The following is a 16772-nucleotide window of genomic DNA, read 5'->3' on the forward strand; positions in this document are numbered from 1 at the left end:
AGGTTGACGAGAGCTCTTCGTATAATGTAAAAGATCACCATTTTTAGTTTAAAATTAAACATGCTAATACGTTTGTTGATATGCAGAATCCTCATTCTACAATCAGCAAAAAAGGGCAAAAATTAAAATATCAAGGGTTCATGGTTCGAGTGTCCTTAGTGTTTAGCTGAAAGCGGAGTTTTACTAAGAATCTTAAGATTTGATAAGGAAGTTATTCTTGTTAAATTATCCGTGTATCTTTGAGTAATTCATTTTGACTGGAAAAATAAATACTAATTAGTTTATGTTCAGCCCCCCTAATTTTTGTTTTCGGTGAAAAAAAAGTTGAATTTTACGCAAACTGACGGGAGAGAACGTGGATGATGACGAGCCTTATTTCTAAGGTATTAAAATATAGATAGGACCCTGTGCACGGTCTGATTTGTCAAAAACCCATGTTTTATCAGAGTATAAAACAGAGAAAAAGCATGTTGCATGGTTTTTCGCTACATTAACTATGGTCAACATTTTTGTTAGGGATGACGAAAAACATTTCTTTGAAGAAATCTGTGGAGTTCTCTGCAAAGCAGCAGAAAGTTTTGAAGACGAGGGATGTAGCAGTTTAGTGGTATTAAATTGCGTCAGTTTGTCGATCTGTGTGCTATGTTGTTTCTACTCGCGGCGTGTAAAATTTATATCACAAAGCAAATGTAGAGGCCTAAGCAGTGTATTACACTGTGATAAAACACTTCAGACATTTGAGAACACTCGGGAAATGGAGAAAACACTCGCCTGCGGCTCGTGTTTTCTACATTTCCCTCGTGTTCTCAAATGCCCGTCGTGTTTTATCACAGTGTAGTACATGGCTTAGGCTTCTTTATTTGTTAAATCCATCTCAAGTTATATACATTTTTAGATCACTCGATCCTGGTTTCGAAAATCCCAGGAGGGTCTAAAAAATAACAGCTTATTAAGCAGTTTTTATGCGACTTTGTATCCTGCACGAAAACATTCACCGAGTATGTATCACACAACGAGCGTGGAAGCAGTATCCTCGGAGGAACTGGGTACCATGTCAGAAGATAGCTTAGATGAGCTACCTTAAGAATAAGGCCTACATGGGCGATGAAGTCTGTTACCCTTCATCTCCTTCACGTCCAGTCGAAGGACTCTCTCTTTCCCGCTCTACATAGGGGTTGAACAGGAGAAGACAGTCCAGGATAACTTCCATACCCATGCTCCGAACACCGTTATCATTCACAAAAGTTTTTTCCACGAGACCTCAATGCTTTAAGGTATTGAAAAGTGTCACATTTCTTTATTCTTCCACAGTTAACAAATTCTGCAACTCGTTATGAACAGTATTTCTTAATCTGGTGGCCCTGTTTACAAAATCATGAGACTGAAGAAACTTCCTGACATTACTTACTTGAACGTGACAGTGTTTTACCTCTTGACTTTTAACAACACAATTTTTTAAACTTCAGGATCAACCAACAACACACTTTTATTTACAAAAATTCTCAAAACTCGTGCCACACTGTGTCAGAGGGTCAATGAAGTCATGCCGGGTAGCTCATCAACTGTACATTCTGTCAGTTGGGAAAGGATGTTTGTACACACCACTGTACTTCGCTAACGCTCCTGCACCGGCCAGAATTGGTGTCATAATACAGGCGATACCCCAGCTGCTTCCTAGAAAAGAAAAAAGAAGAAAAACACACATGAACTAAATTAATTCAAACATACCACTGACTATTATAATGAGGTTCGTACAGGGGTATTCTCGTGATGCGTGATTAGCTGATTTTATTTTAAGTGAAACTTGAATTTAGGAAATTATTCTTCGTGATCCGTGACCTGAAGGTTTTGCGTGACCCGTGAAGAACCTGAATGATTAACCGATATTCGTGATTTTACCACTCTATTCTACCAGATTTTGAGACGCAAGTCCTCCGAATGGTTAGAGTCGTCTATCGAGAGTGACCGGCTTTGCAATATGGAGCCTTAACGCTATTTTGCTTTCTTCAAACACTCTTTCTAGTGTAAGAACAGGTCATTAAAAAAGGATCTTACTTGCATATTTTCGTGATTCGGGAAAACGAAATTTTTATGTCTGTGATCCTTTATTTTTTCCGTTCGTGAACCGTGCCAGAGACCCCCCCCCCCCCCCCCCCCACCCCTGTGCGACCCTCTATAACTGCTATTCAAGGGAAGTATTGTAAAATAAACATTTGCAAATGAGCTGACAAGAATCAACTCTAATGAAGGGTACATTACAGGAGTGTTCCTCTGATAAGACATAATTCACTGCCTATTACATTTTGAAGTACACTCTTCTGTGAGGACCATACGTTAAGGAAAGATTGGCTGTATAGGGCAACGTGGGAACATTTTTTCCTTCAGTAAATCCGAGTCTTAGAAGCAGGACTGAAGGGGTGTGGGGTTGGGGCAGGGCGATTTTAAAGTAGTTGAACTAAGTGCCTGCTTGAATGAGTTTGACACTTTTTCTAATAGGCTTGATTACCAGCTGCTGTTTCAGAAAAGAGCCCGCGCTTCTCTCCCAAACTCCCTTCTTGGAGAGGAACTGAAATCAGTGTTTACAGCTTTATCTCTGCTTTTCTGCTTCTCTATTAAATGCTTTATTTTTCTGCATACCTATAAATGTACATGTACTCTGTAGATGCATTTTAACAACAGTGAACAAAGCATGGTGCTAAAAGAATTAGCAGGGCTGTTAATTACGGCTGAGTATGTTTGATGGACCCTTGATGTTACAGGTGAACTGGCCTGTAGTTGATACAGTTTACCCATAAAGTAGCAAGTTTGCTACGGCTGTGAAGATCAAGGCTACAGGTGAATTCAAACTTAATGACAGCCCTGATTAGTGTTTTAGATGTACTAGATGTTCAGAAACTGTATACACTACACTGTCTTAACATTATACCACTAGCATGAGATTGCAGAGGCAACTTACTAGCCAGTCCCATAAACACTGCACTTGCAGCACCACCTATTGCCCAGTTTGTTGGGTCATCCGTTTCTCTTATTGAAGCAGCAGTGCATGTTGTTAATGCAAATGCTGTTACCGTTCCACCTGAAAAAAACAACAACAACAACAAAGGTTTTGGGTTTGAACAAACTGTATCCAGCCATAAATTTATCACACTGACTGCTCCCAGCTTCTTGTCAAGTCTCAATTGACGTACCACCAAGGGATATCAAATTATATGGCTGCTCCATACTGGGCTCAGTAAATTTGTGCACAACATTTTACTTTCCATGAATATCTGAAGTTTGGGATAACGCACATACCTAAAACTTGGAGAAGTGTATTTCTTTATTGGGTGACAATAAAAATGCTCTAGACACTCTATGGGCACTATTAATAATGGTTATCAGGCAAACATTATCAGGCAGTTACTTTGGTTTTCGTTTTGGTTTTTCTATGCTTTGAGATTGGGAGGCACGGTGGCCTCGTGGTTAGTGCATCTGACTCTGGATTGAGCGGTTCGGGTTTGAGCCCTGACAAGGGACATTATGTACATGTTCTTAGGCAAGACACCCAGGTGTATATATGGGTACTGGCAAATTTAATGCTGGGGGTAACCCTGCAATAGTCTAGCATCCCACCCAGGAGGGAGTAGAAATACTCCTAGTTGCTTCATGCTACAGAAACTGGGATAGGCTCCGGCCTGATGAGCCACTTGGCTTGTAAGCAGACTTAACCTTACGGTTTGAGATTGGCTGTATAGTCTAATTGATTTGGTTTTGGTTTATGACACTCAATAAATTGTAAATTGAAAAGCACTCTGGGATAATGAATGCATGATATGCAAAAACGACTTGCAAGAAAATCTTACGCCTTATGAATGGGATAGCCTGGGTAGGGTGCTGAGTCAAAAAATTATCATTACTAACATTACAAGAACATGTACAGTGTATGTCAGCATACCAAGAAAGAGAGAGTGGTTCTTCATCTTAATAAAGGACTGCAGGATAAGTGGTGTTGGCTCAGGATCAGGGATTTTCAAGGCAGAATAAGCAGCACCGGTAAAAACTCCTGAAATTCAAAATCACAGTAAAATGAGTTTCATCACTAATGCTCAATTACCTCTTCTGTAGTCAAAAAAAATTGTGCACATCAAATTATAAAAAAATATTGCTGTGAGTTGATTTTTAAATGGAAAAGGTTGGAAATTCCAAGTTATCTACATGTACATGTTCTACCTCAAAACAACATGAATTTGTGAAGTTTTTCAGAGGTTCACATTGAAGCGATTCAGCTGTTTATGAGAAAAAAATTCCTTTACTGTTCTTTTTCAGGTAGTATGAATAAATACTTTTAACTGTTTGTAAACTGTTAGCCTAAGCACTTTGAATTTTATTTTATTTTATTGGTCATACTCAGTCTGATAAATATCTTGATCTTGAGAATTGGTCATTAAGACCAGAATGGAAACCTGTTTCACTTTAATTGTGAGTGAGATTTAGATTTAGAAATTTGAAGTTTAAAAGCCAGATTCACGGAGGTGACAAGATTATTCTGAGAGTGGTCTGTTTTTAATCTGTGAACTTTCAAAGGTCATTAACTATCTCATGCAAAGATCACATTCCTTCGTCCCTAGATCTGCCCCTGCAGAGATACTCATTCTGATTTTCTTTAGGGGAGGGGGGCAGCTGTGACACAGGTTACAAGACAACAGTTATCTTTCTGATTATGTCTTGGCAAATTTTATAATGATCAAACCCATTGATGCCAATTGGAAATTGATGACCAATATACAAAATGTGGTTCAACACAACTGTACAGTACATGGAGAATCGATTGCTTCATTTGTTCAACCTTAATATTCTCTGATTCTGATATCAACTAAGTTTACATATGGCAGTTTCAATAAAGTTATCAAAACTTAAAAGCTTAGCTTAAGCTTAGCTTAGCAGGCGAATATTCTAACAACATGATTTGGCGAGCTGGAGAAAATAAACACTACAGTTGAATTTTATCACTTAGCGCCACAAAATAAATTAGCAAGTTTAAGCACTGAGTTTATTGAAGCACATCGTTAACTCGCCCAAAGCAAATACTACAAGAATACTTGGATTTTTGTACAGCCCTCAATGCACACAGTACAAGGCATCCAGAACACAGTACTTACCAACCATTGCCGCTTTAACGCCAAGAGTGACAGATTTTTGAACACAGTCATGACCGTCGAGTTCATCCATCCATGGTTCGTCAAATTTAGGACGGTGAGGCATTTTTCGTCCGCAAAACAGTTCAAATCCTGGACTTTCTGAAACTGAGGGCCTGGCTGGGTAACCGGGCAAAGTCTGGTCACTTAGGACCTTGGTAACCAGGCAAAAATTATGCGCACATAAATATTGAAGGGGTTTTCAAAAGTTTAGTAATTTTATCAGAATTTTATGCTAAATGTCTGGTGACATGGAAAACGAGAGACGTTCTTCTCAAGACCATAGCCACTCACTAGAACTTGAGTGCACAATGCCTGAAATACAACCACTTAAACAAAGGCAACCCCAGTTTACTTGGCTGGTTGTTGACTTTGCCTGTTTGCTTGCAGTTGGTTTGGCTTGCCTCTTATTTAAGCTGGTCGCTGTTCCATTTCGCCGAGGGTTTTACTGTGACGATGACAGCATTAACAAGCCTTATAAAGACAGTACTGTGCCATCGTCAGTGTTGTATTCCGTTGGCTTCGCGTTGGCTTATCTGGTCATTTCAGTCACTGAATGGTGCAACGAGCGAAATGACAAGAGATCTGGAAAACGTTGCGAGGGTGTGCCCTTCAAGATTGGTCCGTTGCAACTGAATTCTCTGCTTGTTCGGCTGTGCAGCTTGTTCGTTTCCTTTGCTTTTGGAGGCCTCACCACGATTTTTGTCACTGATATTGGAAAATACACTGTGGGAAGGCTAAGGCCTCATTTTCTCTCAATCTGCAAAGCCCCATCTTTCGTGTTCATGAACTGTAGTCATACGTACATCTTGGATGATGTCTGTACAGGTGATCCTAGTCTTTTGAGAGAGGGAAGATTGTCATTCCCGTCAGGACATGCTTCATTTTCAGGTACTAATTCCAGTAAAGTTTGATCAGTTGTAAAAGTGAAACCTCTGTAGTATGATAGAGGAAGGGAGGTGGGCCTTATGAAGATGGATTATGTGTACTAAAGGCATCCAGTTCCACGTTCGAGTATTGATTGATACTATCCATCAATATCATTGATTGACATCTCCACTGACATCGGTCAACACTCTGTCGACACTTGATCAACAGCCGGTTGATAGTTCGGTGTCGAGGGTATCAATTGACACTTGACCACAGATGTCTTTGGTACACTCGATCCATGAAGATAGGGTTTTTGTTGCTCAAAAAGTAGTGGGGGATTTATCTTTATCTAAATCCTCTTCACAGACACCACGATAGTGAGTAGCGTAGCCAATCAGAGAATAGCATTCATGATAGGATGCAAGTAGATTTATACTAAACCTCGATAGAAACAGAACTAGCACAAGCTGTTGAGAAGACGTAATGATGTTGTGAGCAAAGAGAATTGACATTTTGATGATCAAAGTAAACAAGTTGTTTTCTTTTTTTTGTCACAAAAATTTGCAGAAGAAGTGGAAGTTTGGGAGAACTCAAAAAGGCTGTGGAAATTCTCAATAGAAACACAGCACATTATTATTATTATTATATTATTATTATTTTTATTATTAATTTTTCTTGAAATGAGGTGCAATTATGGTGATTAACTTTTCTTTTTTTTGCATTGCAGCATATGCTGTGACATTCACAGTTTTGTACATGGAAGCCATGATCCACTTTCCTCAGAGCAAGTTTCTCAAGTTTTTTCTTCAACTGTTGGTGGTTCAGCTGGGTGTCCTGTGCTCACTGTCTCGTGTCAGTGATTACAAGCATCACTGGAGTGATGTCCTTGCAGGTCTGTTGTTGGGTGTACTTATTGCTGTGCTGATAATTGACCGTGTACTACAAATTTTTCAGAGAGACAGGAACAGTAAAACAGTTTCTGAAAATGTAGTCTAATGTAGATTACCATGGTCAAACAATGTAACAGACCTTTTTAGCAGTTCCTTTCTTATTTCACAAAACACTATAATATAATACAGCAACTAAAAATACTTTCCAGATAAAAAGACAGAACATGGTTCTGTGAAATAAATTAATTCATTTAGTAGAATTCTACAAGAGTATTCTAATGCAAATGCTGCAATCTGATTGGCTGAGCTACTCTTATACAGTGGAACCTCAATTTAATGAACCTCTATATAACAAAGTCCTTGATATAACGAACGATATTCTTCCCCCCCCCCCCCCCAGTAATAGTGAAATATATGGGAAAAAACCTCAATACACCAAAACCTCATTATAACAAACGTATTTTGCCAGTCCCCTGGCCCTTCATTACTCAAGGTTCCACCGTTCTATCAGCCATTTAAGAGTGCAGTGGCCAGAGGGTGTTCACATAGTTACAACATTTTCTGATTTCTTTGATATTTCGATGAAGATTTAGAAATATTTCGTGATAATTCAATTCCCAATAACACTAATGAAAAGAAATTGACTGTTATGCCACTTAAAAACCTCAAACTTTTAAATGAACTGAGGAGTGTGTGTGCACAATTGCAAAGTTGAAATAACTCAGAAAAGAATAAATAATTCAGTCTCTGCAATTTTACTGAAGCATGAAGTTTAATACTGCATTGAGAAATGATTGGAAATTGTTATTTTAAAGGAAATTTGGTTATAATTATACTAGAAACAATCAGATTATTCACTCGAGATTGCTATGAGATGATAGTTGATTTGGCTGAGGTATGCAGTGGATGGATACATGTATGTCCTCACTAAATATTGGCAGCGTTAATTTTCTTGTTTTCCAAAGTTTTGGAAGGAGAATTGGAAAAATTAGTGGATAATATGATCTTCCTGGGAAGATTACGGGATGGTATAAATGACTTTGAAACCTTTGCACAACCTTAAAACCCGAAAATTGTTCAGCCGATAGAAATCGTGAGCTTTCTATCTTATTGTTAATTCTAAGTCTAGAAGAAGAGAACTGTAGACATTTTATTTTTAGTTTATATATAAGTAATACTCCAAGATCAGCAATAATAATACTATGCTGAAGTCAGCATTTGTATTTATTTAACTTATGACATATTATAAATAAATAAACAATTTGGTAAATAATGTACCATATAGCACTTGTTTGTGCAGTATGAGCAACCCTTATTTCATGAAGGGTTTCATTTCACTTCTTCTTTACCCAGTAGTTTTGAGATGTCCAGTTACTGACAGCTTTAGCAGCAAACCTAAGAGAGGGAAGCACTGTACAACACACTATAATTAATATGGCTTTTATAAAGAGGAAAAAATGTTCCCCTCAATATGAAGTTCCAGAAAAGCACGGAAGGGAAATTGTAATAATTTTAGAGCATGCTCTTCTCGACAGTCACTTTCACGTTCGCTGAATAAGAGATAGAAAAATGCGATCGTGCTAGAGTGAGTTGGAAGTGTAAAAGGTTTGGGAAAGGGAGGGAGGGGAAAAGAGAAGCCCGATACAATGTAGGAACAAGCGAGAAAGAGAGACGACATGTTGTGGCTGCCAACATCCAAAGGATTCTCAAACGAGCTAGGCTGAAATGATATGCAAAGCTCTTATTTATACTCACTTAGTATTAAAGGGACTGGTGTGAATAGCATACTATTCGCAACAGTCCGTTTCATGCTCGCCAAATAAGGGATCGAGCCCGGGGAGAGGGGACTCCCATATTGAAATGACAGGGGTGCACATCGTACCTATTAAAATATTTTAAGCCACGCCCACAAAGCAGGATCTGACACCTTTTAGGGCTGCTTTCCAAAATCCCCGACGAGCATCTCAGTGCTTTTTATAATTATGGGAGTCCCCCCGGGAGGTCGGGAAATGCTCTGCGCCCAGAAGTGGAAGGTTTAAAGACCCGAAACAATTGCCAATAGTCAAAAGAAAAACCCAAAACTTAAAGAAGACAAGAAGCTTATAAGAACGCTAAAACCGCGTGTTGAAATTTAAAATGCATCATCTTGAATTGATAGAAAAGAGTTCTATGAAGTAGCAAGAGCAATATTTTCCCACTGTTGCCCTGGGGGAAGGGGGTTCTTCCTAGTAATAGCATAATGACGATGTGCCGGCGCCACGAAATTTTTGCGGGAGTTTATATTGCTTCTGCGAATCAGCGATTGTCTGTATTTTACGGGAACTATTTGTTACAATTGTGAAAGACTGGTTCTCCGACCTGGGTATTAATTTTTGTGATTTTCACTAACTCGCGTCTATTTGAAATACAACAGTTTCAGCGTTTTTTTTTTGTTGTTTTTTTATTACACTACACGGTTATCAGTCACTATATCACAATGACGTCCCCCCAATGTGGCTGATAGTACGTACCTTCAGACAACCCTTTTCTGCAAACGTTTTAGCAGTTTCACCTGTAGTATACTATGGGCAATTTCATTACCAAGAGTCTACATGTGTGATTCTTATGTATATAATTTCGGGAGAGGAGTACATTTTTGCGGAGAAAAGTTTTGCGGGAACTCTTTTTTGCAGATCGTAGAAAAAACCGCAAAGAGTAAAAAAAAAAAAAAAATCAGAATCCGCAGAATTTCGAGCCACACAAAATAATGCAATTACACGTACATTTTCAATAGAATGGGATAAAACATTTTCGGGATTTTCAGAAGAAAATTCTGGCAAATAGCATTTTACAAATGGGAAGATTCGCGGAGAAATAGTTGTTACCGTACTACATTCAGTTTACAAATGTGTCACTTCATTTTAGGATGAACTAGCTAAAATTAATGCTTTATAGATAGATACAAAAACAAAGTCACTTAGTTGGGATCGCGAAAATTACATGTACGCTTGTCCAAAAGCGGCTAAGTCTATAATTGGCCACGGAATAAAGTGGGGTTCTGAAAAGCCAGCGGCACATACCCAGCAGAAATTAGCCCAAATAAAAACTAAAAAAACTAAAAAATAAAACGGAATATGACGCCACTAGGGTTTGGGCAGAAGTAATATGACCACCACACAGGGCTAGATTGAACTGGTTACCTTGGCTCTAAAGCTGTGTGGACTTTTACCCTTGGTAAGTCTTGGCCTACTAGGTAATTGACAGAGAGGAACGCGTGAATAAATATCCAGCCATTGAGTGGCAAACCACGATAAAATACAGAGGATAATGGCACATGCTTAAGGACAATTGTGAAAAATTAAGAATTGAGTGGTTTCTGTGTTCGGGTATTGTTAGCTATGACTGAGGAACTGTTTTAAGTAGGCATTGCGCTATAATACCTCGCATGCTTATTAAAATACCCCTGCAGTGCAGGCGTCTTATTGGGGCGAGTTAACGTTACAACCTTGCGACCGCCTTTTTAGACCGCCATGTTAGACGGTGGGGGATGTTTGCCATTACTAATCTGTTTTTTGTTTTGGCGTGTGTGTATTTATCTATCTGTTTTTTTTTTCGTTGGTCTCTTTACTTGATTTGTTAAAGTGCCCCCGAGAAGTGCCCATACCATGATTCTGTTATTTCACATTTTAAAAAAAGAAAGTTCTCCCAAAACATTTTTTTTTCTCGATTTGAAGTTAACGTGAATTTTGTGTGAGTTTTTGAATTCTACTTTTTTGGTACAACCCTCTCGTTTATCACAAAAGCAAGGTCTCGCTGTATGTCGTAGATTCAGAAACCGTTGCCATGGCTCCTGTGTCCTCCTCCTGTGTCTTCCATGCCGGAAGGTGCCTCTGAAACAGAAAGGGACGTCATGTGTTCCTTGACCCACTTCACAAGCCCTCTACAACCTCGAGAAGACTAGTGCAAATGTTGTTGTTAAGTGGCGGCCAATAGGCAATTTCCGACTCTGTGTTAAAACAAGTCTTCATGCAAAACCATTCAAATGAAAATGCGTTCTCTCTACAGGTTCATTTTCATTCAAATCAAACTCGTTTTCATATGAAAGGTTTCGCATGAAGACTCGTCTTGAAACAGAGACACAAGGTATCTCGGAAATGGGTTATTTGAGCGTTTTTCTTTTTTTTTTTTTTTCAATAAAAATAAAAAAATCTACGTTTAGTTCAAATCGAAAACTTTTAGGAGAACTTCCTTGTAAAAAAAAAATTGGTTTGGGCACCTAAAAGTAAAAATGTAAGTCATATATGGGTACAAGAAGAGTTGGTGTTGTTGCTCAAGTTTTTTTTTTTTCTATTCGAAGACATCTTCCTACAACATAAAGCAATGACAAACGACTTACAAGCACCATCAGTAAGAAGTTACACGAGTTTTGATTCGAATTTTCAACAATTTTTTTTGGTTTCCAAAGTTACGTACATCTATATTACATGCATAATACAAGCCAGAAAGCTAAAAGACCTCATGTTCTATACAGCGCTATTTAATATAATATGCTACGACTGTCCTCAAGTTGTCTTTTGGTAACTCCCATGATTGCACAAACTCCAGGCCATTTTTACATTTTGTCCTTAATTCCCCTGTCGATATTTAGCACTGTGAATGTGTAGCAGCGTGTACACATGCATTAAGGACTTCTATGATCCTTCAAGAATAAAAGCATCCATGAAATTCTGTCATGAACCAAACAATCTGAAAAAGTAATGACAAAGGAGGGTTTGAATGGGGTGTTGTAAATTCAGTTTCGGCAATTTCTCAGCCATCAGTTAAAATGTCAACCAGTTTTTAGGCTATCAGTACATTTTCCAATCGAGCCTACACATTTTGCAGATGTTAGATCTTAGCTATCATGATGGCTGTCAAGTGACAGAAACATCTGATATCAATTAAGTTTTGCTTTTAAGACGACAACTTATCACAGTAACTATAAAGCTCTGACACATTGAAGTTTTAAATACTTTGTCTAAGTAAAGAAAATCTTCTATGATAAACTGTCTTTTTACCCTGGCCTTCTCGGGCTGCCATTTTAATGACGAGCAATGCAAATGCTTGGAAGCCCAAACATGCTCTAATGCAACATGAAGAACCCTGGCTGGCCACAAATTTGTAACATATCAAGTTCTTAGAGGGTCTGGCCTGATGAAACTAAGACTTCAGAAAGATAGGTAACTTTTTACGTGGGAATATGACAACATCACGTGAAAACTGGCAAAAGACATTTGCTAAAAGAACGTAAACTGCTGCATGTACATATACATGTAGAACTGACAACATCACTTTGTAAGTATACATAGTTGAGAGCACATAATTTATGACTGTGTGCCATAATCGAGAACCACCTGATACTTACAAAACCATACATATCATCATTATAATGTTCCAAAGACCAATGAAAATCCTGAAGTAGCGAAGATTTCGGAGAAACTCTGTAAACTTTTCTCCTACAGGTAAAGCAGAAAAAATCTTATTTTAATGAACACTGATTTAAATAAAATTGATTTAAACAAAATAGCCTGTAAATTTTATTTTATGTACTACATGTAAGCTACATTTCAAAATTTTGTTTGCAGTTTCAAATTTCCACTAGTACTGTAAAGTCAAGTTTGTAATTAACAAAATGTAAAGTATAATCATTTTTGAACCTTTTCGCATGGTACAAGTCAGTGCATTCATACATGCATGTTCACTATTATCAGAGAGAAAACTTGTTCTTTTACCTAGCGTGGGCTCTTCATTCTCATCTCCAAATGAATCTGTCGGGTCTCTCTTTTTACTAGGACAAAAAGAAAGTTGAGTGTAAACAATGTTGTCATTGTGATCACTGCTAGAAAATAAAAATACTATACACCATTACATGTTATTCAATTTACTTAATATTTAGCTTGATTTCATAGTAAACACCAGTGAGATAAACATATAACTGTAGTAGGAGTTTCATTGACAGTAATTTTGGGGAATGGACAATACAGGAAACTTTATGTGGTATGTAAAAGGAGCACAGGTCAAACCAATGAACGAGGGATACCTCCAGAATGGAATACAGTACAATGGCATAATGAAAACACTCTATACAGGATAAGAAACTCTCTTGTTCTTACTTATAACCATGGCGAAATGATACAGTTTACATACATGTACTGTAATCCTCCCTGAGGTGGGGGGGGGGGGGGGGGTACTCCCATATAAAAAAGACAAGGTTGCTCATCATATCTTTTAGGGGTTAAAAAGGTGGTTTTGGTACCTCTTGGTGTGTTCAGCCTCAAAAGATCCACAGCGGGAACCTTTTTAGGATATTGAGACAAAAAAAAAAAAATACGACAAGAGATAATGTTTTGTTTTGGACGTGAAACATTTCATGCCACGCCCACATAACAGGATCTTGGTACCTCTTAGGGTTTCTTTTCAAAAGTTCCGATGAGCACCCCCGTCCTTTTTACCTGGAAATCCCCCCAGATTGCAAGCATGCCATGAAATAATAAGGGTTTTGTTACACTTCTCAGCTGACAAAAGGTGTGGTATTTGTAGCTGTGCTTTTGAACATCCTTTAAGACCTTTTAATGACAGTGGAAAATCACCAAACAAAACTGTTATGAGCACTCCAGTAACTTGCGTGATGTGTGTGTTATATGGTAAATGTGTAGCTGTACTATGGAAACATCATATGAATGTGAAGTGACCAAATGTCTGTATAAAATTATCTAAGTTACAAGTTCATATGCAACTGGAAAACGTTTCTACACTGATGAACATATACTGAGGCCATTGAACATATTGTTACAGCAGTAGATTTTTTTAACTTAAAGTGGCAGTTGGTATCACTGTCAAGGTTACTAAAGTTGCTGAAAGTTGCTGCAGTGTAATGTCCTGTCAAAGAGAAATAAGTGTAAAATGTTGTTTTTTCAAGAAAAAAAGAAAAAGAAAACAAAACCGGTTACTAAAGCTGCCTAAAGTTTCTGCAGTGTCATGGTGTGCAATCTGACCAATATTATAAAAGACTAAAGCTGTCATCAGCTGACAAAATTTTACAGTGAGTATATTGTTCAGACATGTACAGTAGAAAAACCTACTTCAGTTCCAGGGACAAAACAATGCAATTTACTCACAGTTTAAAGTTCAGTACTGCACAGGCATTAATCAACAATGTGCTGCAAAAAAATAAAACAGAAATATTTTAAAAACGTCTGTGATTATTACCAACTGAAGAATCATACAAAGAAAATTCAAAAGAGCTTTATTGTGATTATAATCTGACTTATGATTATATATGTTGTACACATTTTACAATAACCGCAGAAATTCTTTTGTGCTCACTGGCTAATTTCATTGTCAATAAGCAGACAGACATGAATTTATAATTTACTGCTATGCATGTATCAACAAGCGAGAGTGGACAATTTGACAATTTGTTATCGTAAAAAACAAAATTGATGTCAGTTTTTCATGCGTCTGTCCTGTTATTGACAATGGATTTCGTCACAACATTGTCAAATTAGTCTGTGGATCCACTCGCCTATCACTTCATGGATCCATAGCTACTTTGACAATGTTGTGACAAAATTCATGATCAATTACAGGACAGAAACATGAAAAACTAATGTCAGTTTGTTAAATTTAGTGCTGGAATTGACTGATGCACAAGTGCTTCAGGTTTGGTTTCACTGCACTCAAATCTATAAACACTGCACTATGAACTTGAAAGCATTTTGGTCTTATTTTGTCTGCAGGGACCAAAAAAGTGCTGTCTTGTCGTCCAGGACAAGAAGACTTCCCTGTCAACCAAGTAACGTTTCATTCTCATTTTTACCTGATGGGCAAGGGCCCAGGCAAATCAGATTGTCAAGAGCACCACGACGTACGTTCTATGTGCACTTCGCCATAGCTTGTCAACAAAATTATCAGAGTGAAGCACCTTGAAACGGCGCTTGAAGAGTAGACACTGTCTTAGTCTTTCCTCAAACAAACCAATTAAATGTATATGTAGTGTATCTAAATGAAAGTATAGTGATTTCCTTCGTCTGAAATTTTCCAAACAGAGCTGAGCATAATTTCGTTGTGACCGCTACGTGTCGAGTGAGGACTCAATTCACCTTTAGTTCACGATAAACGAGCGCATTCATCCCAAAGATGGGATTTTAATCATCGAAGCTATTGTCTAACTTATGGTTAGTATCCTCAAAAATGTTACAACTTTACATACCCAGCAACAAGGATGTCTGAAATGAAAGCCATAGTCACAAACTCAACAACCAGCTATATTCTTTCCACTTCTTGGCCAGGTTACAATGTACATGGAAATGTCTGGCCACCGAGTCACTAAGCACCAATGCCCCGCTGCTGTCGTTCACTCCAAGCGAATTTAATTTTACTCATCTTAAGACTTTTTAGGGATATTAATTGTCATCATTTTAACTTAACGGGAGGGTGTGTACGGCTACACGTAGGCTACATGGAGTAGACCACTTTCGATAAGTTAAAATTCAGTATGTCAGCGAGTCTTGGAGGACACAAACAAACAAAGGAAATTGAACGACCAGGCCTAGCGCCTCACTATCAAGCTGAATTTTAATATAACGAAAGAGACCTATTGACCTCATAACGTTTGCATGTATGACAAGTATTTTCAACATTCATGACATTTCAGACCTCAGCCTGCAGTGCCGGTGTATTTTGTGCGAGCGAGTGCACATATTTCCGTATAGAGTAATTAGGCCGCCATCTTGGATTAGGTTGACATGGAAACATTGGAGGGTTGGCACGATCGAGGGAAAAAAGGTCAAAAACCTATTCATGCTATTGAGACCACGACCACGGACATGAAAATTTTCTCCCAACCACTGGGGCGGATCTAGGGGGTTTCGAGGAGGTTGCGGGGGGGGGGGGGGGTCGGTGGAACCCCCTACTCAAAAAAATGAGACGCTGTAGCATGTAGAATAACAGAAATCCCATTTCCGAGAATCTCTATCTTAAAAATTTTAAGGGGCGGTCCCCTTTTTCAACCCGCTTCTCTAAAATCCTGTATCCGCCTCAGCATTGCAAATCGCGCGGTTACCGTAAAGCTTCAGGTCTGACATAATAACAGTGAGCTTTAATTTAGTTCTATCGTATCGAGGTATAACAATAATAATAATATAACAGTATGACTCCTTTTATGACGTGTCTGCATCTTTTGGAAAGTAAAAATCTGACCGGAAATAGACAGGGACATCTATCGGTGAATCTCTTTGGCGCAATTGACGTGTTTGTCACCCCACACACCCCACTCACAGATTACGCGCGGCCATTTTTCTTTTTTGCTTTCTTCAAAGTTCTCTTTTTGGCTTGAAGATCCAGGGGCCGATCTAGTGAGGTAAACAAATTTTAAAAGCGAATACGAGCTAACGCGAATGATTCGCTCCTGTGGTTGAAGGTGCTACTTATTTTGAAGATTAGTCCACCAGGGATCAAAAGCTGTCAGATTTATTTGAACTAGAGTTTACACGGCTCGTTGCGTCCGTGGTCACATCGTAGTCAACTGAAATTGAAATAATTACGAGATAAATTACTATTTACCGCATTCTAAATCGAAGCGACAAACGATTTCGAAACTTACAATTTGTGTTCCTGAGTGTCAGATCCCTTTGATCGCTATCTTGATGTTTATGCTTACGACTGTTGATGACTTGGCTTCGAACACCGTTACATGATAAATTTTTCCTTTTAAAACTTAAGTCACATGAACCGTTTTTCCCGCCACGCTTAGTCGAGGCGATTTCGCAATTACCGACAATAATTAATTCTATTTCTTTTTTTTTATACGCGACTGAAC

At 38.3% G+C, this 16772-nt stretch overlaps 3 protein-coding genes across 3 annotated transcripts; 1 reads left to right on the plus strand and 2 right to left on the minus strand.

Moving 5' to 3' along the window:
- Positions 1–1277: 1277 nt before the first annotated feature.
- On the minus strand, positions 1278–5301 carry LOC145467742 (NADH dehydrogenase [ubiquinone] 1 alpha subcomplex subunit 11-like). Its single transcript, XM_081451343.1, has 4 exons — positions 5139–5301; positions 3935–4042; positions 2957–3076; positions 1278–1674 (listed from the first exon to the last, which is right to left on the minus strand). The coding sequence occupies exons 1-4, from the start codon at positions 5239–5241 to the stop codon at positions 1559–1561; spliced, it is 447 nt and encodes a 148-aa protein (XP_081307469.1). The 5' UTR covers positions 5242–5301; the 3' UTR covers positions 1278–1558.
- A 64-nt stretch (positions 5302–5365) lies between these two features.
- On the plus strand, positions 5366–9553 carry LOC145467718 (phospholipid phosphatase 1-like). The gene is made up of 2 exons (XM_081451322.1): positions 5366–6065; positions 6772–9553. The coding sequence occupies exons 1-2, from the start codon at positions 5414–5416 to the stop codon at positions 7038–7040; spliced, it is 921 nt and encodes a 306-aa protein (XP_081307448.1). The 5' UTR covers positions 5366–5413; the 3' UTR covers positions 7041–9553.
- A 212-nt stretch (positions 9554–9765) lies between these two features.
- On the minus strand, positions 9766–15270 carry LOC145468350 (small integral membrane protein 7-like). Its single transcript, XM_081452048.1, has 5 exons — positions 15165–15270; positions 14071–14112; positions 12685–12740; positions 12318–12408; positions 9766–11659 (listed from the first exon to the last, which is right to left on the minus strand). The coding sequence occupies exons 1-5, from the start codon at positions 15194–15196 to the stop codon at positions 11644–11646; spliced, it is 237 nt and encodes a 78-aa protein (XP_081308174.1). The 5' UTR covers positions 15197–15270; the 3' UTR covers positions 9766–11643.
- Positions 15271–16772: the final 1502 nt, after the last annotated feature.

This window comes from Orbicella franksi, chromosome 14 (genome assembly GCF_964199315.1).
Source record: "Orbicella franksi chromosome 14, jaOrbFran1.1, whole genome shotgun sequence".
Taxonomy (NCBI): Eukaryota; Metazoa; Cnidaria; class Anthozoa; order Scleractinia; family Merulinidae; genus Orbicella; species Orbicella franksi.

Excerpts from the sequence above, each read along its gene's own strand:
- LOC145467742 (XM_081451343.1), bottom strand. The coding sequence starts at position 5,241 with ATGCCTCACCGTCCTAAATTTGACGAACCATGGATGGATGAACTCGAC. Across the intron at positions 3,077-3,934 it reads GAACCACTCTCTCTTTCTTG|GTGGAACGGTAACAGCATTT; the intron begins GTATGCTGACAT and ends TGTTTTTTTCAG. Across the intron at positions 1,675-2,956 it reads AGTGTTTATGGGACTGGCTA|GAAGCAGCTGGGGTATCGCC; the intron begins GTAAGTTGCCTC and ends TTTCTTTTCTAG.
- LOC145467718 (XM_081451322.1), top strand. The coding sequence starts at position 5,414 with ATGTCTGGTGACATGGAAAACGAGAGACGTTCTTCTCAAGACCATAGC. Across the intron at positions 6,066-6,771 it reads AGGACATGCTTCATTTTCAG|CATATGCTGTGACATTCACA; the intron begins GTACTAATTCCA and ends TTTGCATTGCAG.
- LOC145468350 (XM_081452048.1), bottom strand. The coding sequence starts at position 15,196 with ATGGCTTTCATTTCAGACATCCTTGTTGCTGG. Across the intron at positions 12,741-14,070 it reads GCAGTACTGAACTTTAAACT|TAAAAAGAGAGACCCGACAG; the intron begins GTGAGTAAATTG and ends TTTTTGTCCTAG. Across the intron at positions 12,409-12,684 it reads GAATGAAGAGCCCACGCTAG|GAGAAAAGTTTACAGAGTTT; the intron begins GTAAAAGAACAA and ends CTTTACCTGTAG.